The sequence below is a fragment of the Pelodiscus sinensis genome, chromosome 8 (genome assembly GCF_052426305.1).
Source record: "Pelodiscus sinensis isolate ZL-2025 chromosome 8, ASM5242630v1, whole genome shotgun sequence".
Taxonomy (NCBI): Eukaryota; Metazoa; Chordata; order Testudines; family Trionychidae; genus Pelodiscus; species Pelodiscus sinensis.
The window spans coordinates 45,231,385-45,256,863 of NC_143059.1; the positions used below are offsets into that span (position 1 = coordinate 45,231,385).

The 25,479-nt window shown below is 41.7% G+C and overlaps 1 protein-coding gene across 2 annotated transcripts in view; it reads right to left on the reverse strand.

Moving 5' to 3' along the window:
• INPP5A (inositol polyphosphate-5-phosphatase A) overlaps positions 1 to 25,479 on the reverse strand; it is a 431,202-nt gene that overhangs the window by 290,946 nt on the left and 114,777 nt on the right. For both annotated transcript variants that reach the window (XM_075935228.2, XM_075935231.2), the window contains exon 2: positions 21,022 to 21,063. In XM_075935228.2, coding sequence (XP_075791343.2) covers positions 21,022 to 21,063 — 42 coding nt within the window. The remainder of the gene's footprint in view (positions 1 to 21,021; positions 21,064 to 25,479) is intronic.

Consider the following 25,479-nt stretch of genomic DNA (forward strand, 5'->3'; position numbering starts at 1 on the left):
CAAAGTTAATTCGAACTAACAGCCGTTAGTTCGAATTAACTTTCATAAGCGCTACACAGGCAAACCGCTAGTTCGAACTTAATACAAACTAGTGGAGCGCTTAATTCGAACTAGGTAAACCTCATTCTACGAGGACTAACGCCTGGTTCGAATTAAGTAGTTCGAATTAAGGGCTGTGTAGCCACTTAATTCGAACTAGTGGAAGGCTAGTCCTTCCCAGCTTGCCCTGGTGGCCACTCTGGGCACAACCAGGGAAACTTGTCTGCCCCCCTTCCGGCCCCAGAGCCCTTAAAGGGGCACGGGCTGGCTACGGTGCCCATGCCAGGTGCTGTGGAATTTGGTCCCATTTGCCCAGCAGAGTTCACAGAGTCCTTCATGGAAGGTAACCAGCCACTAGACTAATTGACAGGGAATAAGGCTAGGATTTTGTCATATTTATTTATAGTACAAGTTATGGACAGGTTGTGGGTAATAAACAAGGATTTATGGAATCCTTAGCCCCTTGATGTAGATCTAAAGCTGGAGACCTGTAGCTGGGGTAAGAATGGAGGACTTACAGTCTGAGCCCCACCTCCTATCTGAAGCAGGCTGACAGCCCAAGCCCTATGGCCTTGGGCTGACCTGTCTTCCTGGTGGAGGCTTACAACCCCAATACCCACTGGCCTGGGCTCACCCCACCATCCGGGAGAGGGACTGATAGTCCACAGCCTGCTGCCCACCAAGTAATGGAGGTCCCAAAAAAGTCACAGAATCCATGACTGACTTATAGCCTTAACTATAACTTATGTTCTACAAAAGGACTAAGTTGAAAGCTTGTTTAAACACACACACACACACACACACACCAACCACAAAGTGGGGGGAAAATCAACTTTCTGGCTGTTTTCTAGCCAGAAGAAGTTTGAAAAACAGTAAAAAGGTAGGAAAAATGGTTCCCCCACTTTCTCATACATTCCCCTCCCCCCAACTCTGCATTTTCCCACTGGGGGAAGAGGAGACAAAAGGCTGTTTTAGTTTTAGAGAAAAAGTAGTATGGAGATCAAATACCAAAAGTGAATTGGAAAACTAACATTATTTGGTTAAACTGAAACAAACACACATCAAAATGAAATATTTTGATAATGCTGAAATTTTCCAATCAAAATTTCTGAAAATTGATGTACTCTTACATTTTTAAAAGAGTAACTTCCTCTCTATGGCATCATATAGATCACATATGCATACAAAATATTTATTCAATATATAAACATGGGCCTTTGTATTACAAAGTGTAAAATACACAGTAGGGTTGCTCCTCAAAACAAATTGAATTTCTTTTTAATAAGAAAAAATAATTAGTTTTCCTACAAACTAACATTTTAAAATGTGTACAATTTATTTTACATAATATTACCTATTTTTTACAGAGAGTCTTAATGTGTTTAAATTATCACAGCATAAATTGGTCCCAGGAATTTCTTCTGATTCAAAGAACTGGAAGGGACTTTGAGAGGTCATTTGGTCCAGTCCCCTGCACTCATGGTTGGACCAGCCATCATCTTGACCATCCCTGACAGGTCTCTAACCTACTCTTAAAAATTTCCAATGATGGAGATTGCACAACCTCCCTAGGCAATTTATTCCAGTGCTTACCCCCTCTGGACAGTTAGCAAGTTTTTTCTGATGCCCAACCTAAACCTTCTTTGCTGCAATTTAAGCCCATTGCTTCTTGCCCTATCATTAGAGGTTAAGAACAATTATTTTTCTCTCTTCTTTGTAACAAAAGGAGTTATTTATATTATGTCCCAAAATATGACAGCTTGCATAATCTTGTAATATCGAATCCCATTTATTTTCTCTAACAAACTCTCTGATCTGTCATGGGAGTAAAGTGAACATGATTTGATCCTAAGATTTCTAGCCTGAGTTCCAGGGAACAAGGTATATTCAGAATACAGGGTATAAATAACATTTCAAGCAATGATTCAGCAAATTCAGGATTATTTTAATGCAACTCGCTCTACATAGACACAAATTTAAAAGGGGAAGTGGAGACAGTTTTGAAACGCATGTTTCTCAGATCCCATCATTGGGCCTAAACACAATTTAAAAAAAATCAAGTTTCTATTTAGAAATTATAATGACATATCATTTAAATTATTGTCTGTTAGAAATGGCATGCCAAGTCACAGCTTGTTGCTCTAGCATAACAACACAAGAGAGACAGTCTATGTGGGCAACACATTTTCTTACTACTATAAACACAGGATACCACAAGTTTCCATGATGTCATTAACAGGGCTGGCTGCAAGCCCATGTATGATAAAAGAACAGTGTTGGTTTTTTTTTTCCTATTCAGCCAGCTAGGCTGCCCTCAAGTCTTTTCCATTTGAACTGAAGTCACTGAACCAAACACACCTTCAGTAAAGCAATCCCTTATTCAGTTAAAATCTCTTGGCTCTGTTGTATTTGTACAGTGGACAGCTACTTTCATCTTCCCTACATAAGGAAGCAAGTCTGTGGAGGGGAAGGGTATAGTTGCATAGACAAGACGAAGTCCCGAATATTAGGACCTCCAATCACATTCTGTCTACATCACCTCTTCATATTTCCCCCTCTGCACATGTTCCACTATCTCTAATTCTCTACATTCCTTCTCTTGAGTTTGCCCCAACTCCTTAATTCTCCATCTGGAATTTACCACAGTTATGTCTGGTTCCAAAGAATCCTGTCCTTTCGATTTCCCCACCCATGTACTTTCTCAAGCTTACCACCTTCCTAGAGCATAATCTCTAACATGTCCTCAACCAGAGGTATGGCTAAAGTAATGTTTTATACCAGTGTTTCTCAGACTGTTCATCTTGTTAGGATCTCGATGAATTATGTTCATTTTCAGAATGACTCCATTTTAATCACTTTTCCACCCTGACCACATGTTCCATTCCATGAAACATGTGGTACAATATATATATCAGCTTACAAGAAAATTTTCAACATTATCTTGATTTGTATAGATTCTGTTCAGCTATGTATGTAGCATTATCTCTAAACACTAACCTTCAGGCCCCCTGCAACAAGTATAGTAAGTATATCATTAAATGTCTACATCATTGCTTTTTAATGAATTGGATGAACAATTATTCATGAAAACATGGTAGCAGAAAGTCATGGTAAACATCTCTCACACATGTAAGGTGTTGTACCATATATGATACAACCCTAGAATGTTACCAGCATGTTGCTATTATACTACTGAGGCTACTAAAATGGATTGCTGTATTGCATGAAATGATTGCAGTCTCTGTTACAATGCACTAATTTGACTTCACACACCGCTCATTTATTTGGTACAGTCTTATTGAATGTTGACTGCCATGAAAATATTGGTTTCAAATATTTCAACTAGTTTCAAAACGTCCTTTTAGAATATACTTTGTGACCTCTATAGTTATTCCACTCCTATGACCTAGTTCAATACATTAAGTGAAAAATGCAGTTAGAAGACACTGCAGAACAAGATAATATAAAACCCAGAAACTAGATTAATACAAATCCTAAACTGAGCTGTAGCATCAGCTGAGTAGTTAACAGGGATCACGTATAATAAGTGATCTCAAACCTGTCTATGGTACCCATTACATATTTATAGAAAAAGTATCCTGTAGACACCCAATCCATCTGTGAGCAGGTGAACACACCCTTTCCCTATTAACAACTGCACTATACGCCTTTGACAACTACAAAAAGCGCTTACATGGAAAAGTAACAGGCAAGTATGCATGCACATGTATCTATAATGCCCCACTGGATGTTCTTTTTAAAAAAAGTTCTCTCCCCCTTCACTTCCTTTTCAGTCTGTTATTATGGTCCTTTCGGTCTCTCTTAACACTCCCCTGCTCATATTTCTGCTTCATGTGCCTCTTCTATGTCTGCAAATGCTTCTCTGTAACTTGGTTCTCTTCTCCCCCAGATATGATGACCAATCATCTCGTCTTCTTTTCCGTGGGATATATTATCCCTGTTACCTCACTCTCTTCTCCCCTGTGCATTTCTCTACCCCAGTGGCCCTTGTTCCTTCTTCTCTGTGCAGAAACAGAGCTTGTATAAGCAGTTATGCTTACTTCTGATAATGTCCAGATACTTTTAGAGGCCCCAGGCTGTTGTTTGCAACAAAGGACTGAGCATTCATAGAAGTTTGTGAAAACAAAAAATGTGAGCAAGCAACTCTCTATAGACTTCCCAACAAGAGCTCTGCTGAATCAGAGTATATGACCTATTGATCTATGCCAATTAGCTTTTTGTGATATGACTATGATGGACTGTTTTAGGAAAGATAGTATTTCATTACATATGCTCTTCTTTTTGAAAGCCAAATTGCATTTCCATGCAACAGAACTGATTGTGTTTCTAAGTTTTTCATCTCATTTGTAATTTTTTCTACAAAACTTTTGAAGAGGATAAATACCCAAGTAAAAGTAACATTAAATACTGAAAAACAGAATATCCATGGAAGCAAGCAATTGCAACAGTACCTATCAGAACCTCTAAAGCACAAGTATTGCAATGTGAGAATTGGAGATTTAACTTATGGAGAGTCATCTAGATTTAGAGGTGGATCAGGAGAGTTGCCTAGACTCAGAAGTAGGGATGTTAAAATGTATTTAAATAAGTAATCATGTAACTGCTGAAAATTTCAGCAGTAACATGGTTATATGCAGGGGGCTGGCACCCCGCACTGCTGACTCTATATCAGAGGCAGCAGCATGGGGGAGGGACAGATGAAAGAGGGGCAGGCAAGAGCTTAAAGCCAGCTCCCTGTGCACACAGGCTCCTGCCTGCCACCCCACACCCATGCTTTTGCCTTTGATACAGCACGTAACCATACACGTTAACTGATGAGCTTGGTTAATCATGTACGCAGCAGCACTGTCATATCCTTCTTCAGAGGTGGACTGGGAGAGTCATCTAGGTTCTCAATGGTTCTGTCCCAAATTGCTTATAGAAGGAAAAATGGTTCAATATGCTTTTCATGAATTTTAATAAACAGTGATAAGCATTCAAGAAATAATAAAAACACCTATCACTAAAGTTAAATAATATCAGTTCAACAAGTTAGCTGCAAAATTAGTGTATACTCTGGAATTTTGTGTGTTCAGTAGGCTACTGTGGGGTAGATTTAGACACAAAATTAATGTTCAGATAGGTAAGTCCTTAGGGTTAGTTTTAGGGAATACAGGCAGTCCTCGGGTTACGTGGATCCGACTTATGTCGGATCCGCACTTACGAATGGGGCTTTTCTCGCCCTGGAGGATGCGGGCGGCAGGACCGCCCAGACGCCCCGCAATCCCGCCGCCCGGGTCCTTCGGGGCGAGAAAAGCCGCGGAGGACCCGGGCGGGGGGACCGCCCAGATGCGCTGCGGCCCTCCTGCCCAGGTCCTCTGCGGCTTTGCTCCGCGTCTCCCTGGTCTGCTGCCCCCCTCCCCCCAGCAGACCAGGGAGACGCGGAGCAGCTTTTCTCACCCTGGAGGATGCGGGCGGCGGGACCGCGGCACGTCTGGGCGGTCCTGCTGCCCGCATCCTCCAGGGCGAGAAAAGCCCCGTTCGTAAGTCCGGATCCGACATAAGAGAAGCATTTGCAGACATAGAAGAGGCACATGAAGCAGAAATACGAGCAGGGAGTGTTAAGAAATATGAGACCAGGGAGACACGGAGAAAAGCCGTGGAGGACCCGGGCTGGGGGCCCCCAACAGACCAGGGAGATGCGGAGCAACGCCGCGGAGGACCCAGGCGGCAGGACCGCGGCGCGTCTTGGTCCTGCCGCCCGTGTCTCCCTGGTCTGCTGGGGGGGAGGAGAGGGGCGCACTCTGCCCCAGGCGTCCCCAAGTCAGCCACTGCTGAAACTGACCAGGGGCTGACTACAGGAAGCCGGAGGCAGAGTTGCTCTGCCCCGGGCTTCCTGGAATCAGCCGCTGATCAGTTTCAGCAGCGGCTGAATCTGGACGCCAGTTCTGACTTACATACAGATTCAACTTAAGAACAAACCTACAGTCCCTATCTTGTACGTAACCCGGGGACTGCCTGTATTCTTAAGCATCTTCCTATTGCAGTATCAACAAGATCTTACCTTCATCTATTTCTCTCACATTCACAACATAGCTACTTGATCTACTTCACAAACTACAGCCACAAGTTCCAGTTACAAACTACATCTAAGATTTCTCTATGAACTAGTATTCTGTGTTTCTTCATACACCTGAATTTTTCTTTATGCCAAGAAGAGAATAGTTAATAACAGTTGAAAGAGTTGAAATAACAAATGAGGTGGACTGAAAGGAAAATTAATGAAACAACCTGGGAAGTGGAATCAGGAGGGTTCACATGGCATTTACAGGCAGAGCTATTTTAGTATTAAAGGCAAACTACTATCAGTTATTGCAAAATAGTAAGATACCAATCTTCACTGCACCAAGATACTGTGACCTCAGTCACTAACAAATCCTAACTGTAACTAGAAACAGAAAAATACAGCATGTAAACCACATAGGAAAAATTTGTGTAAAATCATATTATCTAAATAGCCACAGCATTTTCAAAATACAAAAAAAGCATATGTTCTTCCACTAAATTAGAAAACAAGTCACTTTTCTATCCAATATTTTGCTCACAGGAGTAAATCTTTCAGATACCTAAATGCTTCAGACTCTATATAAGATATCAGTGAAAAAAGCAAATCAAATATCAGATATTTATTCCCAACAAATACTTTATATTGCCGTGAAAGAATCACATTCATAAATTATTTCACTGCGTAATCAAAATATTGCCCAAATATTTTTCCAAATGTCAAATTTTTTCATTAACTTTTTAGTGTTAGTCAGTTCCCTCACATAATAATAGGAGTAGTAGTAATGGTGAAAACTATGTTGGTACGCTCCTACCAAAAATAAAAGTAAATGGGTAACGTAACTGCAAATCAGAGGATTAATGGCTATGTCTTATGTCCATCTGTAGTTGCAACACACAAATACATGCAAATGCACTATTTTCTTATTGCTATTAATTGATATTTTATTTTTCTCTTTTGCCATAATCTTCCTTTCTAAGAAAAAGAAATGGGAAAAACAGCAGTAAGGAGATAATTGAATTTATTTGGGAAGTCCCAAGTACCACAAAGAAAATAAATCAGAGTGCGCTTAAAATAGCAAAGCAAAGAACAGCCAGCCACAAAACTGTGTCTTCCAATTTTAAACTTAGCAGGGAAACTCTACAAAGTTATTTTCTCAGATGGTAGTCAATTAATTTAGTTCCCTATCTTCCCTCCTCTCTCGGTCTGCACAAGTAGTGCAAAAACATCTGGCACCCGGGACTTCCAAAGGAGAACACTATGACACATCAGCCTCATGTATTTTGGTCTCCCGAATGTACCATTCCAGTACAAAAACATGAAAGCTGGCTTATAAAGCAAAATGGCTCAAGGGATGAGACCACAGTCCCAAGAGAAAATAGTGATGCCTTTCTCTTCTTTTCCCTCAGCCAACAAGCCTCTGCCTCAGACAAATTCTCTCTGATCCAAGATAGGCCTTTCAAGACTATACCTCCAAGTAGAACGTAGCTGCCTACAGAAGAGAAGACTTATAGTCACCCGCCCCTAAAGCAGCAGATCTCACCATTGTTTTGCCTGCATGAATGAATCCTATAAATCAGGTCTACTCAACATGCGGCCCACGGGCTGTCTGTTTGGGGCCCACAGTGCAGTTTGGGCTTATTTGCCTTTTAACCACGGGCACATTATAACGATATGTTAACCATTTGCACCTTCTCAGAGTATAATTTTCCTCAATTGCCTTTGAGAATGAGGCAGCTGAGGAAGGTATATTAACCCTCTTAACCCACTGGTGCAAAATTGGATGCAAGGGCACTGTTCTAGTTTCTTCCATTGGGCTAATGTATTTAGAAACAGAAGAGTCCTTTACGTGTCTGGCCAAATAATACCCTGCACCAATCTCAACCTGTTTCCCCAAACAGAAGCAGCTAAACCTGTCACATGTGTTGTGAGTTTGATGCTGGGGGGCAGAGATGGCAGTCTGGGTTTCCAAGAGTACTTCAGGAAGCTCTGACACTAGATGCACTGGCAGGGGTGTTACTTGAGGTGCAATCTAAAAAAATTACTAAACATTTCTCCAAATTTTACCTAACAGTATCAGCTTTGCAAGCTTTCTAAAAGAATAATTCTGCGGCATAAAAAGTAGTAACACAAGTAATAATTACTTTAAATGGATCAACTGATGTCAATAGGGCCTGACAAAACATACCCTAAATATCTATGGAATTGGTTTAAGACAGGGGTCTCCAACCTTTTTAACCATAAGATCACTTTTTCAATACAAGTGCAATGTAAAATCTACCTCAAACCCAAATACCCTTGGCCCACTTCCTTCCCACCCCTTCTCTGAGGCCCTGCCCCTGCCCCTGCCCCACCCTTTCTCTGCGGCCTCACCCTGTTCACTCCATCCCCCTTCCTTCATCATCCTCATTCACTTTCACCAGGCTGGGGTAAGGGGTTGGGGTGCAAGCTCTGGTCTTGGGCCAATGGGTTTGGAGTGTGGGAGGGGCTCCGGGCTTAGCCTAGGGTGGGGGATTGGGGTCCAGGAGGGGTTTCAGAGTACAAGCTCTGGGAAGGAGTTTTGGATGCAGGGGGACTCGCATCTGAGCAGGAGGTTGGGTATAGGAGGAGGTTCAGGGCTGGGACAGGGGTTCAGGAAGCAGGCTCTGGCTGGGCATTACTTATCAGAGACAGCTTCCAGGTGGTGGAGCAGTGGAGTTAAGCCAGGCTTACTTCTGCCCTAGCCCTGCACCACTCTTGGAAGCAGCTAGCATGTACAGCTATGGCTCCATGGTGCCATGTGCTGCCCCTCATCTACAGGCACTGAGCCCACAGCTTCTACTGGTCACAGTCCCCGTTACTGATCAATGGGAGCTGCAGGCATGGTGTCTGCAGGCAAGGACAGCATGTGGAGACCGCCTGCTCTGCCTTTCTCAGGGGCTGCAGGGACATGCCAGCCACTTCCAGGAGCAGCAGATACCACAGGGATAATGACTCCAATCACAACAGGCTAGACATTTTAGAATTTACTACAGGAATCTGGTCTTGTTTCTGGTGCCATTCAATGTATTCAAACATTATTTGGATAACAGTATACAGAACACAGTTTATTAAGTGTGCAGATAAATACCAAGTTGGGAGAATTTGCAAGTGATTAGAATTCTAAATGATTTTGACATACTGGTGAAATGGTCTGAAGTAAACAGGAAGAAATGTCATAGGGATAAATGCAAAGTGTTACACATAGGAAGGTATTAACAATTTCACAAATACAAAATGGGCAATAGCTTCAGAGGGTAGCCGAGTTAGTCTGTAAAGGATAAACTTAAAAAACAAAAATTGGTCTGGTAGCACGTCATAGACTAACAAAACATGTAGACGGTATCATGAGCTTTCGTGGGCACAGCCCACTTTTTTAGATGGACAATGATTGACTAGAAATGAGTACTGAAAGAAAGGATTGGGATGTGTAGTGAATCACAGACTAAATATGAGTCACCAAAGCGGTATTGTTGCAAAATACATGAATACCATTCTGACATATTAGTAGGAGTGTTGTAAATAAGACACAAAAGGAAATTTTTCCGCTGAGCACTTGTAAGGCCTCAACTGGAGCACTGTCTCCAGTTGTTGGCATGAGACTTCAGAAAAAGATGTGAACAAGTTGAAGAAAGTCCAGCAAAGAGCAATAACAATCATTAAAAATCTAGAAAACATGGACTAAAAGGAAAGATTGAAAAACTGGATCTGATTAATTTGGAGAAGAACAGACTGAGGGAAGCCATGTTAAGTCATCAGGTACATAAAAAGGTAGTCATGTAGAGTAGGGATGTGAAGGACTAGTCGCTCCCCTCCACCTCGCCTTGCTGTCTCTATCAGGCCCATTGCAGCACTGCTGCTTTGAAACGCAGCTGCAGCTTTTCAAAGAGGCAGTGCCACAGATAGCGTGGGATCAGCTGGGGACTCCCCAGCTAACCCCGGGCTCTGTGTGACACTGCTGCTTTGAAATGCTGCAGCAGCATGTCAAAAGGGCAGTGCTGCCCTATCGACTAATCAAATAGTCAAGGCAAAAATGCATCAACTATTCAGTTAGCCAATTACACAATACTTAACATCCTTAATGTAGAGGCAGGCCGGCTGATGAGGGGAGATGGGAAAATTGCCCCAGGGGGCTGGAGCCCCTCGCTCCTTTGAACTGCTGCTGAAGTGCCACTCTATGCAACTTTCAGGCTAACAGGGAGAGGGGAGCCTGCTGCTGTCCCAGTGTGCCTTTCCACCAGGCAAAGAGCCACACACCTTGCCCTGGAGCTCACAGCAGCTGTAGGCCCTGCTATGAAGAGGAAGAGACTTTTTAATTATTGAGGACAGGACAAAAGGTCATTGGCAGGGCCGGTTACAGACTTTGCTGGGCCCTGGGCAATAGGGGGAAGCTAGTAAGCCATTCTGGGCTTACAAGATTTATGTGGGGGAGGCTTGAGTCTGGAAGGGGCAAGGCTGGGGCAGCCATCCCTCAGCCCCACACAGACAACACCTCCCCCAGTCAGCCTGGAGCACCACCCTGATCACGTCACACCCTAAGCCCCTTTAAATCAGTGGGCCCCAAGGCAACAGACCATTTTGCTCTCGTCAGCAGCCCTGGTTGTGGGCTTAAAATGTAGCATGGAAGATTTAGCTTAGACATCAGGAAAAACTTCCTTACTGCAAGAAAGGCATCCTGGAGTCACTGTAAATAGATCTCTGAGAACTTCTGCTCAATCTGCAGCAGCAGTCAAAAAAGTTAACCGGCAGTGAGGAACCATTTAAAAAAAAAAGAGTGAAATAATAAAACAGCAAATATCATAATTTCACTATATCAGCTGTTCTCAAGCTGTGAAATCGTGGTGTGAGATTCCAAAGGGAGGTGCTGGAATATGTCAAAGGAGGCACGAGATGGGTGCCTTTAAAAAAAGAAGAGACTGCAAACTCTGCCTGCCAGCCTTGGTTGTCCGAGGCTCATGCAGAAGGGCCACACACACACCAAGGAGGAGGGATAAAAGGGACTAGTAGAGCCCTGTGGTCCCAGGGCTGATAGCTGAAGACCACCACCTGGCCTCAGGTTCTTCTCCTCCCACCTTCCTCAGTCCCTCACTGGGAGGCAGCCTGGGCTCAGGCTCTCTTTATCACCCCTTCCTCATCTGGAAGCGCTGGGACTCCAGCTGCCAGCCCCATAGTGGCAGGAGCGGCACAGAAGCAAGGGTGGCAATGGGGCACTAAGTCTTCTACAAATAGTGGCATTGGTCACTTTTCACATTGCCACCTTACTTCAGTGCTGCTGCTAGTGTGGTGGGAGGGAGAAGAAAGGGTGCCCAATCCAACAAGTTTTGAAATCACTGCAGTCTACAGATTTGTGGTCCACCCACACCCTGAAAACTACTGCCGGTTAACTTTTTTGACTGCTGCTGCAGATTGAGCAGAAGTTCTCAGAGATCTATTTACAGTGACTCCAGGATGCCTTTCTTGCAGTGGAAAAGGTACAGAGAAAGACAACTAAAATGATTAGTGATATAGAAAAGCTTCCACATGAGACCAGATTAAAGGGAATGGGGCTGTTGAACTTAGAAGAGAGACAACTAAGGGGATATTATCAAGATCTATAAAATTATGAATGATATGAAGAAAGCAAAGAGGGAAATGTTATTTACCTCTTCACATAACACCTAACTACATTAATAGGCAGTAGGTTTAAAACAAATAAAAGGACATATTTTCTTGCTCAGTGCATTGCTCACCTATGGAATTCACTGCCATTGCCAAAGTCAAAAGTATGACTGGGCTCCAAAATAGTTAGATAAATTAATTGATGACATGTGCATCAATGGCTATTAGCCAAGATGGTCAGGGATGCAACCCTCCTAGTCTTGGTGACTATAAACCTCCAATTTGCCAGAAGCTGAAACTGGAGGACATCATGACTCAGAATTCCCTTGTTCTGCACATATTTCAGTATACATATTTCTGTTTCTCATTTTTAATTCCAATAGAAACCCTCATTAAACAAACAACATTTCTCTGCAGAAGCAGACATAGTATATTTACTTGTTATGACAAAAATTAAATTGTCAAGAAACTATAAAGGAAAGTGAAACTATTTTTTAGTGTTTTGCATTTCTTGGACAATAATAAAAAGTTTTTTAGTTCTTGGAAATTGCTTTCTTTTTTAGTCATTTGAAATCTCATTTGTAGCACATGCAAGGGGATTTAATTTTTTAATAGATAATTAAACTGAAATGTTCATATTAAGTTTTTAGTTCTCCAGTGCCTAACACATTTTGGGAGACACCCTATTGTAGCAATAAATCAAGGGAGACAGTTTTCCATGCTATTAAAATCCCTTATTAAATCTTAAATTTTCTGGATCTTAAAAATGTTTCTTTTCCAACTGCAAAGTGTCATTACATCAGCATGTTGCCTGGTATAATTAGGAGGCCACAGTAATAAGAAATATCAGAACAAATTATTAAAACTCATAAAAGAAAAAAAACAAGATTTTGTTTCCCTCGTGGACATTGCTTTCGAGAAATAGATGAAAATAAGACTTGCAATTTCTTTTCCTTTTTGTTGAGAACGTTTTCACTGCTTATAGGAGAAACACTTAACCTTCAGTTGTCAGAGGTTATGCAAACTGTGTTGACACAACTATATATGCAAATTGAATTCCTCAGAAGGAGTGGAAAAAAATTGTGGTTTGTGGTTTTTCTGGGCTTCAAATTTACAAAGTGTTAAAAGCCTGCCTCTAAATTAATTTTCCAGTACAGTTGATTGATATAATCATGTAGAATATTCCAAAAGCAAACAAACATTTAAATTGAAAAAAGTAGAACTGTTGACATTAATACCAATTTATTATCATTTTGCATATGCCTTGACACATTTTCATTGCATTAATGCCTAGATGCCTCAGCTAGGCCAATTCCACTAGGCACTGTACAACCACTCCCTGCCTTAAAAAGCTTTTAAAAAGCTTCATCATGCTACTTCTTGTTATAATTACAAGTACGCCCCAAACAGCAGTCCCACTAAAAAAGTCAGCCTGTTCAAACAACTGTACTTCACTCTTTTTGAGAATGCTCTCAGCAGTATTGCTGTTTCACTGTGAAATTCATAAGTAAACAAAATTTAGAGAATTGTAGCTAAATACACAGAGGTAGGAGAATTACTACTGTAAAAAATACTGCAATCTGTATAAAGAGTTTAGATGTAGGTTTTCTTAGAGGGGGAAATCTTTTAAAGGATCAAGAGGCATTTCTTAATTTTTAATTAGCTTGGATGACAAGAGAAGAAATATTATGTGAATATTTATGTCGTTATAAATACAAGGTAGCATAAGAAAAAAATCCCACTTTTTATGAGTCTAGCAGGTGTCCAGGATATTCAAGCTACTCTTCATTTCAGATTTTTTTAAAACTGACTATGCAAATAGAAAACTAATAACATAGTTATTACAGGTTGAACCTCTAGATCGGCACCCTCAGAACCTGACCAGTGCTGAACCAGAGAATTTGTGAACCACAAGAGATCTAGCAGCAATACCAACATTACCACTGCTTACTGGGCTCTTAGAAGACATTTAGGGGTGTATTAGAACTAAATAACAGCACAGTATACTGAGAACCAGGACTAGGGGTAGTAAAACTTTATGGGACTGCAGGAAACTTGGCCACACCCATGATAACTGGACATCTGGTAAAGTAAAATTATGCCATATCACAGATGTTACTGAACCAGACAGTGTTGGACTAGAGAAGTTCAACCTGTACAATTAAAAACCTTTTATTAGCAACCTTATGTAAATAATTTAGTCTAAGCAACAAAAACTAAATAACTTTTTAATTATCAAGACATAATCCACTATATATTTGAGAGAGTTTGTATTTCTGTCCATCCATCCGTCCGGTCTGTCTATTTAAGAATACCTAATAAACGATAAGAGCTAGGTCCACCAGGTTCAGTATGCAGCTTCCTTTTCTCATAACTTCAAACCACGTAAGAGTTTGGTTGTGCCAGGAAATGGGAAGTCCCTAGAATGGGATTGATTCTCATAAAATCAAACAAAAGACAGAATCACCAGGGAGGTGGGCACCCCTCTGTCATCCAAGACTGCTCCAGCCCTGAACTTCCCACTCCCAGGTGCCCTTTAGGGAGGGCAGGGGGACCTGAAGCTCCCTCACCATTCAGAAGGGAAGGATGCTGGCTATTCCCCCCTCATCAGGAAGTGAGGGAAAAGTGCAGAGTTTGCTCCAGTCCTCCATCCGGCTGGAGAGCACAGAGGGCAGATGAACCAGGACCTGACCCAGCCAGAGTACATGCACCCCTCCCCTGACTCTACCACCTGGAGCTGTAGGCACCATGGTGTGGTGCAGAAGAGCTGGGGGTGACCTTTCTCCCTGGGGCAGCCTGCATACTGAACCCCTCTCCTCCAGCCCCACCCCAGAGCAATGATGTAAATAAAGTATGTCCATTTTCATTTCATTAAAAAAAAAAATTAATTGAATTCAGGACCCAAGCAATGCCGGGTAAATCTTCTAGGTTAATTATACTGTAAGATTGGAAACAGTGGGGTTGATTACTTTTAAAACACTTAAAATTAGGAAATTCTGCATTGATTTTTCTACTGTTTACTTTCTCTACAAGATCCCTGAATTACTTATTTTGTCCCAGCAGCTGCCAAGAACCTTCCAAGGACACTCCTTTTTGCATTTACATAGGAAATTATTCAACACTTTCAACATTTTATCAATGCTGCGTAAGGCAAGTTTGAAGAAAGAAGCAGGGTGTCTGAAGCATCAGAAACACTGTCAGCATGTTTAAAAGATGACTCTTAGTTGCTGTATCTTGCTCATTTGCACACTAATTAACAACTGTGCAAATATGAAATGAACAAATCCTATGCTCTTTCTATTACTATTCCTAGAGAAAGAATATGAACTGTTTACCCTTCTTTTCAAGACAACTTGCAAAGGACTATTTTAACACACATATTCTGAATTGAGAAAGTAATCAGTAACTCACTGGAATAGAATTTATATCACTTTTAAAATATGAAAATAATTTAACAAAGCACAAATTTTAATAAAGACACTTTTTCACTAATATTAGGATTGAGATTACAATCTGTTTAGGTTCATATATGACTCCCATCACAGAGTCCACAGAATACAACCTCAAATACTTTTAGTCACTATCATTCTGCTTCCAATTCAAACCATTGTGCTAGTGGTAAAAGGCTTTCCCACTATCAAGTTTCTGAGCCAGTCAATGCTATTACATTTCTCCCATTTTTAAACAAAAGACACTGATTGTTTTAGGTCCTTGTGAGAAGTCCACCACTGGTAATCACAAACTAGATCATTCCCTGCTATGGAACAATGAGGCAGTTATGAAACTTCTTGCTGAGATTTACCCAGTCATTTGAACAGGGGGCAATATTTCACCCCACCCCAACCACAGCAGAAAAAGCACTAGACTGAGCTCCCAAAGCCACGGCTCTTAGAATGCATCACTGCTCTTAGAATGCCACCCACCTTATACCAAAACGTAGGATTTCCACAACGCAAGATAGAAGGAACACTATAAAAAAAAAGGGGTATACAGCCTGACTTCCTGGAGGACTGGCGGGGTGTATTGGCATGGGTGCTTCTGCTCCATGATCTCTCCCCTTCCATGCAATATAAGAAAAGTATGTACTTTCCATGAGTCATAGTGGCCACTGTGATTAACTAGTACTGTACTGTGCTAGGTGGTATATTGGCTAAACAAAAATAGATTTTTATTTCTTGCATCAAGAATCTTAACTACGCAAAACCTAAGAATCTCAGCTTAGTCTCCCAGTTCTCTGAGGCAAGGATTTATCTTATTTAGAGGGCTTAGGATCACGGGAAGCCTTTTCCTGTGCAAGTGGATCCAACTCACTGAAAACTAAGGATGAGGGATGGTTAACGGATGAGGCTTACCAGTTCCAGTTAACCGATGGGGGCAGGAGGCTGTTCCAACCCTACCCAGAGCAGCCGCTGTCGGTGATGGGCCTGCCAGGCATGCTGCAGACAGATTCCAGCCTGGCTGGAGCAGCCCCTGTCCACAAAAAGGGGGGCATTCAAGCCCATCTAGGCTGGAGAAATCTCTCAGTCCCCCTTCCCCCCCGTCCATAATCCCTTTAATTGGTTAATCAGTTAAATATTACATTGAACTGGTTAACCAATTAAATGGTATTTTATATCCCTACTGAAAACTCATTTGCATATACATCTGCGAGGGAGCAAATACTTTAACAGCTGAGAAATCTTTTCAGTGCTCCTAAATACAGGCTAATTTACAGTTTACTTATAATGGCCTAGATAGGACCCACAAGAGGCATATGAAGCTTACAGGCTTCTAGGACAAAATCCTAGCTCAGAGGGTCTCAAACTTCATTGCACTAAGACTCTACCGCAGGAGGCGGGAATCTAATCCTGAGTCCACCTGAGTCTCTCCTCTATAGGCTGGGAAGCCAAAGCCCAAGTCCCATCACTCTATGTTGGGGGCGCAAAAGTCAAAGATCAAGGGCTTCATCCCCAGACAGGGGAGCCTTGTAACATGAGCCCTGTGAATCAGGTAGTGGGGTTTTGGGGCTTGGGCTTTAGCCTCAAGCTCCAGCAAGTCTAATGGCAGCCCTAGCAACCCATTGAAGCAGGGTCACAACCCATTGTGGGGTCCTCACCCACAGTTTGACAATCGCTGCCTCGGATGTGGAACAATTACTTGTTAAAGCTAGGGATGTGAAAATGTAACTTTGTACGTGGTTAACCAAGGAGTCTGGACTCATTGGTTAACATGCACAGGTGCACGCAGGCCAGCCCCCTACCCCCAAGCTGCTGCCTCTCTAGCAGAGGCAGCAGCACGGAGGTGGGATAGGGACAGGTGGGAGCTGGTACTCATGGAGCACCAGCTTAGAAGCACCAGCTCCAAGGGAGCCACCTCTTCCTGCTCATCCCGTGCGTAACATGTAACCTCTGAAATGTTCAGTGATTACAGGTTTACTTGAATAAATGCATTTTAACATCCCTAGTTAAAGCCCAGCATTCATGATTTAAACAGGGGCACCTTCCTTGTTCAGAAGCCTCCACTCCCAAAGGCACCTACAAAGTGAGCACATATCTCAAGTAGGCATGTTAGACAGTGTGTAATTGAATAGTCATGTAACCACATGTTATTTTAGCAGTTACACGACTATTCAATAGTCCCTGAGGGCAGGACTGGCAGCCAGTGTGCTCCCGACTCCATTCCCAGGGAGCCCCCTGCAACCCCACACTGCTGCCTCTGCCTCCACCAGGGGAGCCAGTTTAAAAACTGCCTTTCTATGCAGATTGGCTGCCTGCTATCCCATGCTGCTGCCTCTGATACAGAGGCAGCAGCAGCTCCTGTCTGCAGGGGGTCCAAGCTCCCCACAGACAGAGGCTGCTGCCGTGGACCAGCCTCTGTCCACAGGGAACACAGACTGGTTGCTGCTGAGGACCAGCCTCTGTCTGTGGCGAACCCAGGGGCGGGAGGGGAACAGGTGGCACTGCAGAGCTGGTGATGGGGGGAACCAGCTATAGGAGGCTGCAAGGAAAAGGGGGCAGGTGGGTCCATGGGAGCTGATACATGCAGGGAACTTGCTTGAAAGCCATCTCCCCATGCATATTGGCTCCAGCCTATCTCCCTCACCCTCCCCACTGCTCCCTTTCTATCAGAGGCATCTGCATGGGGGAGTTGGGGGGGATCCAGTGCTCCTGGGGAGCCTGTTTAAAGTCAGCTCCACACAACCACCAGCTCCTGCAATGCTCCCCCGTTGCTGCCTCTGGGGGAATGAGTGTAGTCAACAAGATTAACCAATAAGACAAGGTTTATTGGTTAATCATGTGGTCGACTAATCTCAAGACTTCATAACAAATCTCAAGGTGCCTTTATAAACCTAAAGATTTTTCACAAGAATTTGTATTACCAATTGATAAGAGCATGAAAGTGATTCAAGTACATTTTCAAAATTTAGACCCGCTGTCTCCAGTGACAGATAGGAAAGGAATAATAATAGTAATGATAAATCATACTGAAGAATTTCTTGTGTTCATCCAGGCCTAGATATATATTTAACAGCTGTTCCTCTAATATGGAATGAAGAATGTTGTTTTTATTATTACAGTTTAATATGTAATCCCTTATGTTGAATAGTCCTAATTTATTTTTGCTGTACCTTATATAGTCCAACAATAAAAATGAAACATTGCTATTTTACTGTGGCACACTGCTTGAAGCATATAAAAAGTAAACAATACACATTACAGAAAAATGTATGCAAATCCACAATAAATATTTCCTTTTAAAGAAAGACCCACCTCCCCTTTGTGCATTTGAAAATCTCTCTCTAAATAGCTCAGTAAGTAGAAAGGTGCACCACTACTCTCCTGTTCCTGCCTTCTTATGCTTAATGACTGCAGTGAGTGACATATTTATTTCTGCAAGGGAACACAGCAATGTCTCATTTTTATTGCTGTACTGTATACATGTTCTCACGAGAAAAGGCTACAAAAGTTCAAGATTGCCACAGCCTGTGAACGTTCATGAATGCCTGCTTTATGTATCTCAAATATTCCTTCAGTGACCTCTATCTTTGTTTGAAAAGTGAATGAATGTAATAAAGTTAACGTGTCCAGAAGATCCAAAGAAAACAGAAAATCCAGTCTCAGAATTTCCCATGCAGGAATGGATAAGTGTCCCAAATTAATTGATGATATAGGTACAGAAATATAGATATATTTTCTTCTCTTTGATTTGAAGCTAATGTTATAACAAATTTTATAAAGACGTAAAGGCAAGTTCTCTGGCTGACCACAATATTTGGTACTGGAAATGCAACAAACATGTCCTCTGTAAATGTGTGATAGTGCTGGTTACTAGGGTACTTCTGAACATATACCTTATAAGTCCGTCTGTGCTAAGACTCTCTAATTTGAATCAAAGCCTGGGGATAAAAGAATTGCTCCATTTACGTTAAATATCAAAACAAAAAGTTTACTGAATGCCCTGGCTTATCCTAAGTATTGTATGGTAGAAAACACAAAAGGTTTGTGTAGCAGTACATTCTCAGGATGATGCAAAAGATTCAACTGTACAGAACAACAGAAGCTCTGCTCTTGGTTGCTGTCATGATAATGAGTGATTGCCAGCAGCCTGGGGACTAAGAGGTTAACTGTAGCTTAACCAGGTAGCTGGCAGTCAATAGAAATGCAGATAGGTATTTCAAACTGGGACAAAGGAATTTTTGGTTTTTCCCTCCTTTGTCCCTAGAGCACTTTCTCTCCAGATACTGAGGGAGACAGACATGTCTCTGTATCCAAGGGTACGTCTAGACTACAGGGTTCTGTCGACAAAGAGCGTCTACACTACATTCAGTTCTGTCGACAAAGCAAGCTGCTTTGTCGACATGGCAGTGTAGATGCAAGGACAGTTTACATGCAATAACACCTTCTGTCGACAGAACTCTGTCGACAGAAGGCATTATGCCTCGTAAAATGAGGTTTACCAGCGTCGACAAAACTGCTGAGTTCTGTCGACGTAATGTCAACAGAACTCAGCGGTAGTGTAGACGCAGGTATAGTTTTGTCGACAAAGTCCACTTTTGTCGACAAAACTCTGTAGTCTAGACACACCCCAAGAAAAGACTCTTCACTATCTGTGAGTAGGGTACAGCTAAGATAAATCCATTAGGTTTTACTGTTTTATGGTTTGGGAATGGGAATCTGATGTCTGTGCATTTAAAAATGGGGTTCTCTCTCCTTTGTAACTAAGTTTTGGCCCACTGTGGAATTCCCCATGAGTTTATTAATTCGTGACTTTTCCATTTAGTCATTATGCTTGTAACAGGAGTATTGTGATGATAATAAAAGTTCTTTTTTCTCTTTCTTTTTTTATTAAACCTGGTATTGGTTAATTTTTGTGTGTCCTGGTTTTACTTCAGGGCTGAGATTGGGGTTTTGGGGTACTTTTGCAGGCCCCCACTTCTGCATTTATCATGCCAGAGTGGAGAAGGAGCCTAAAAATTCAAGTATATGATATATTCTGGAATGAGGGTGGAATTGTACTTGTTTATATTGTGCAGAAAAGAAAGCTTTGAGGTCCTGGCCCTAAAAAAAAAAAAAAATCTGCTAACTTTTCAAGGTACAGTAGAAACATCATACAACTTGCAGGGCCAATATAAACATAAGCCAACAGTTTGTATCAGGAATTTTTTCCTTCATTTTCATTTAGATATATTTCATTTTCTGAATGCTTAATTTCCCCTTTCAGAGTTAATTCCACAATGAATAATCTGTAAAACTTTTTATCTTTATAATGGGTAACCAAGACCAAATTATAGTTTATACCAATCTTTTATAAAAATGTGGTGAAATCCTTGACAGACTCAGAATTACTTTGCGTGTCATAATAAAGAAAAGCATGTGAATCTGGGATCTGCTTCAACATAAGCTACCATAAGATACAAAACAGCTCCCAAGCAGTGTTCTCTCTAAGCTGTGGGGCAGCACAGCTTCACAGGTGATTAACCCCCTCTCACCCCACCCCACCCGCCCCCAAGTCAGTCCCCTGCATGGAGTCCTGAGCCTCTGACTGGGTGGGGCTGATTAGTCACCTGTGAAGCTGTGCTGCCATGAAACTTAGAGGGAACACTAGTCCCAACGACTTTCTAAAGCCAGTCACACTTCATTAAATGTTAATATTCACTCAAACTTTGGGTGCACGAGTCTTGCCTTTTTGCTTTTTTAAAGTAAATGACTTATGGCTATCAAGTTTAACAAAGCAAAAAGTCTTTGTATAAAAATGGCTCATTGTTAAATATATGAAACAGGTACACACTTTGATTCCACGTGAACATCTAATTCTTATCCTACCTGATAAAATTCCCGAAGCCAGTTCTTCTGTAAATTTTCTGGCTGAAAAACAAGATACAAAAACCCATTAAGAAGGAAGCGAAACACTTTGTAAAAGAATTCTCAATATCTACAGATTTCCTTAACTGACTCAAATTGAGGGGTTTTCCACATTAAGAAAAACTAGCAAGTTCCTACCACAGCTTTAACACTCAGAAATTGCCTTTCATTTTATACCTCTTTTGTCAAGAACACACCAAATGAACAGTGTAAATACATAAGGTGGAAAAGATCCTGTATAAATGCAGTAAAGGTAATACAAAATCAATTCACGTAGGATGTCTAGAACAGTGTAGCAAGCGTTCAACTATTTTACCTTAGACTGAAAATAATAAATCTCAAGTCTGCAATAATATGGTTTTTAATTTATGCATTTAAAGTACTTATGGATTAACTGAACGTAAAAAAACAACGTAAATTGATTAAATCTAGCCTTTCATACATTTGAGATTATGGCTTCAAGTTGCATATGTAAGGGGACTGTTACCCCTTACTAAAACTCTGTGGGAGTTTTTGGTTTGCCAGCTCGCAGTACCTGAAGGGGAAGAGTTCATGAGACTGACTGACCCCAGAGACAATGGAAAGCAGCCAACACTCCAGCTCAGCCTAATTGACAGGTTGGACAGGCCAGTGAGGAAGGGGAGAGGCCAGGCCCCGTCCTCCCTCTGAGCTGGGATTGTTCTGGCTCTCTCTCTGAACAAACAAGCTATGTGCAGAAGAGGTCCTGCAAAGACAGAGAGCTGAAAGAGCAGTGCAAGCTGTATGAAGAAGTCCTGCAGCGACAGAACCAGACACAGATAGGCCAGAAGTACAAGCTGTGTGGAGAGACAGTCTTGCAACAGCAGAGCCAGACATACACAACTCAAGGAGCGCAGACCCTGTGTTGAGCAGCAGACTGGCAGTGCTCAGAGAGCCAAAAGGAACAGAGAACAACACAAGGAGCTGGAACTGGCCAAACAGCACAGCCTGCAGCTGGATGTGGTGAGCATCTGGGACCAGCAAAGTGTGGGAAAAGGCTCTAGACTGGGAGAGGGGTCTAGCCACTTTGAGCTTGAGACTGTGTGGTCACTACCAGAGCTAGCGTGTCCTGCCTGTAGCCCCCCTGCAGCATATCCAGGGCCTCTAAGAAAGAGACTGTGGACTGTCCTTACACTCTGCAGGCTGCTGTTTTGATGTCCCTGTGCTACAGAGCAGGGCTGTGTGTTCTCATTTAACCATTCTCCTTTTTTCTTATTCTTTTCTCTTTAATCAGTTGTTAATAGATTGTATTTGCTTTGAACCTTATAAAGTGATCACTGGGCCAAGAAGGCCTGCAGTATAAAGAGAGCACCTCGGAGTGGGGACACCCTAACTCCTGCCCCTAGTGACTACAAGGTCAGGGATTAAGCCCCAGGAAACCTGGGCTCAGCCTTGTTGGGGTTTCAAGGGCTCTGCTACTCAGGAGAGTGGAGGGGGAGCCCTCAGGATCAGGGAGCCGTGGGGTAAAGGAAGTGGGAGCGGGGACTCAGATCCTTTCGCTGGTTCATTTCACCGGGGTGTATAGAAGCCAGGAAAGTTCCCCACAATAGCGGGATCATTCCCCTGCTTACACATACACTGAACTATACTGAACTATCCTTTGTAGCAGTGACTTAAAAAATGACCCCCATTTGCTTTCTATACTTAAAAGTTTATTGGAACTCCTTCCAAAGATAAACATGTAGAAAGTGCATAGGCTCAGCATAAATGAAGAGATCCATAGGTTGTAATGGTTTCAGATTAGAAGCTTTTTTAGTAAATTCTATTTCTGGTTGTATTAAGATTTGTAAAGAAGTTATTTGGGGGCAGAGACTGTCAGTTTATTTTCTTTGCACAGTGTTAAGCACAATGGGGCCCTGGGACTTCTAAGCACAACAATAATACAAATAATACATAGTTTAGAAATAGCAAAGTTCTTTCCTTTAAAAAAAAAAAAAGACAAGAGAATTTCTAGATTACTCTTAATTATAGCTAGTTATGCAAAGCCCTGACTTTCCAAAACATATAACCCTCTGAAAAGAGCTATGGAATTATTGTAGTTTACAAATCTGCACTTAGCACCTGGTGAAAGATACAGTTGTTTAATCTTCTGAATATGGGCTGGACTTGAGTAGACAATGTTTTATATGTTGTGCAAACACAAGGCAGGCTTCGTAACATTTTACAGGCAAAAAGTAACATTGTTTGTGTTACGCAGCCTAGATACTAGCGAAGTGAAAAGCAGAAAAGACTTCAATATATGGTTTTTACCTTACTAAGAGACATAATGAAAAATAATGCTGGTGAGTCTTTCGGATATATAAGAAATTTCTGTTCTGCTGAGTTCTCACTCACGTGGTATTTTTATAGAGTTAAATAACATTAAAAATATTTTATATTTCTTTATTAATTTGTACTGATTGTTTATTAAATGAAGACCTCCATGTTTCTGCCAAAATGGCTAAAACTTGTGTGTAGTTCAGACATATTTATCATGAATATTTTCTAAAAATGTTTGTTCCCTTTTATTGCTCAACATCTGAAATTCAGAACATTTACAAACAGCTCAGAAAAATTTGTAGCAATTTGTGGAAAATGGCTAATTTTCTTGCTTGTGAATTGTGACATTTCTATTGAAATTCAAAATTTGGCAATTGTCGACCCGTTCTAATAGGAACATTATTTCTTCTTTTCTGCCCCTACATAATTTTTTTCAGATTGACAAAAATTCCAAAGCAAAAATATGACCAGGAACTCACGAAAACAAAAACAAAATCAAATTCCCTAACTCTGTCCAAACTTCAATACAACTCGCTGAATAAAGACAAGCGCAGACGTAAGGATCAGGGTCTAAGAACAGTAGTACTCAAAAGGATAATAGAAGGGTTGTTGTGATTTGAAGTGAAAACCTAGCCTTCAAGATGTAAAACTAAAGCAACTACACTTTAATAAATCTGAGCAATGATGAAATACAACAAGGCACTGAAAAGATCATTATAATAAAAGACTGGCTATCATATAAAGTCATTTTTTATATTAATAGATTTGCACAGAGATCAGATGGCATTTCAAGTGGATTAAGACTAGCACATAGTACTAAATTATACCCCAAGTCCATGGAACAGAGTTCAAAATGAAATTTCTTTCCATGCAGGCTGTAGCTACACTGGCAGGCACACCTGGTTATTTGGATTGTATACATGTGCATACATGTTCCCAATAAATACACAGCAAGTGTCCACATATTCCGTGCTGGATGTGGGTACAATGCCACATACAGAAGCGTACCCACATCCACACTGCTACCTTTGTTATACAATATTAGCACTGCCACTTCAGGGATGGTATTCTTGGGTTCTGAATGACACTGGGAGATATTCTAGGAGTGACTTGTGTGTGTTGTTGGCACTGCCCCCCCTCGCCCTCCCGCCTAGGCTTCATACATATGCTAGTTGAAGCTCCTAATCATATCACTTCCCCCCTTGCCAAACTGAGTAGAAGACATGCAACAATAGGATGATGCTGTGAATCTATTTCTGCTCCTTATCACAGGACAAATGTTTATTAGTGGCATAGGCAATGGGCAAGATGCTGATGGCATTTGCACAGAACTTTGACATATCAAAGAGGAACGACCTTGAAGGTGAATGAATACTTATTTAGCTACCATAGTAGAGAAAGTGTGAATGCTGCTATTGCCATAGCATGGCGTTGGGTGGACCATCACTTCTAGGACAGGATAAACATCATGGAGCATTGGGATCAAATCATTTTGGCAACAAGGGATGACCCACAGTGGCTTCAGAATTTCTGAATATGGGAATGGACACCCAAGGAGCGGTCTAATGAGCTTGCATCAAATCTTCCATGCCAGAAAACATGATTCAGAGAAGCCATGTTAGTGCTGAGGCCAGTGGTTATTACTCTCTTGAAGCTGGGAACACCAGACTGTAGGTCCATTGCAAACTACTTGGGGATTTGAAAGTCTACATTCAGGGTTGAGGTTGTGCAGATTTGTAAGGTAATTAGCAATGTGATCTAACCACAGGTGGTTGCCATAAGAAAGGTTTCAGCAATAATAGCTGCATCTGAGAGAGCAGGGATTTCCAATTATGCAGGGGCCATCAGTGGTACCCATATCCCAATACTTTGCCCACAAAAAGGAGCAACTGAGTATGTGAACTGAAAAATATCCCATTCACTCATTCTGCAAGACTTAGTGGATCACAGACACAGAGTCATGAATACCAATGCAAGAAACACTGATTTATGATTTCAGGGTGCAGAGGAAATAAACCTGTACAGGTTTCTGTGGAATAAAGTTATTTCTTTCCCTTATGGGTCCCTATGGTGTGTTTGTGAAACAGTAATTTTGGCTCCTAATTTGGCTCATGAAATGATACCAAGACATTGATGACACCG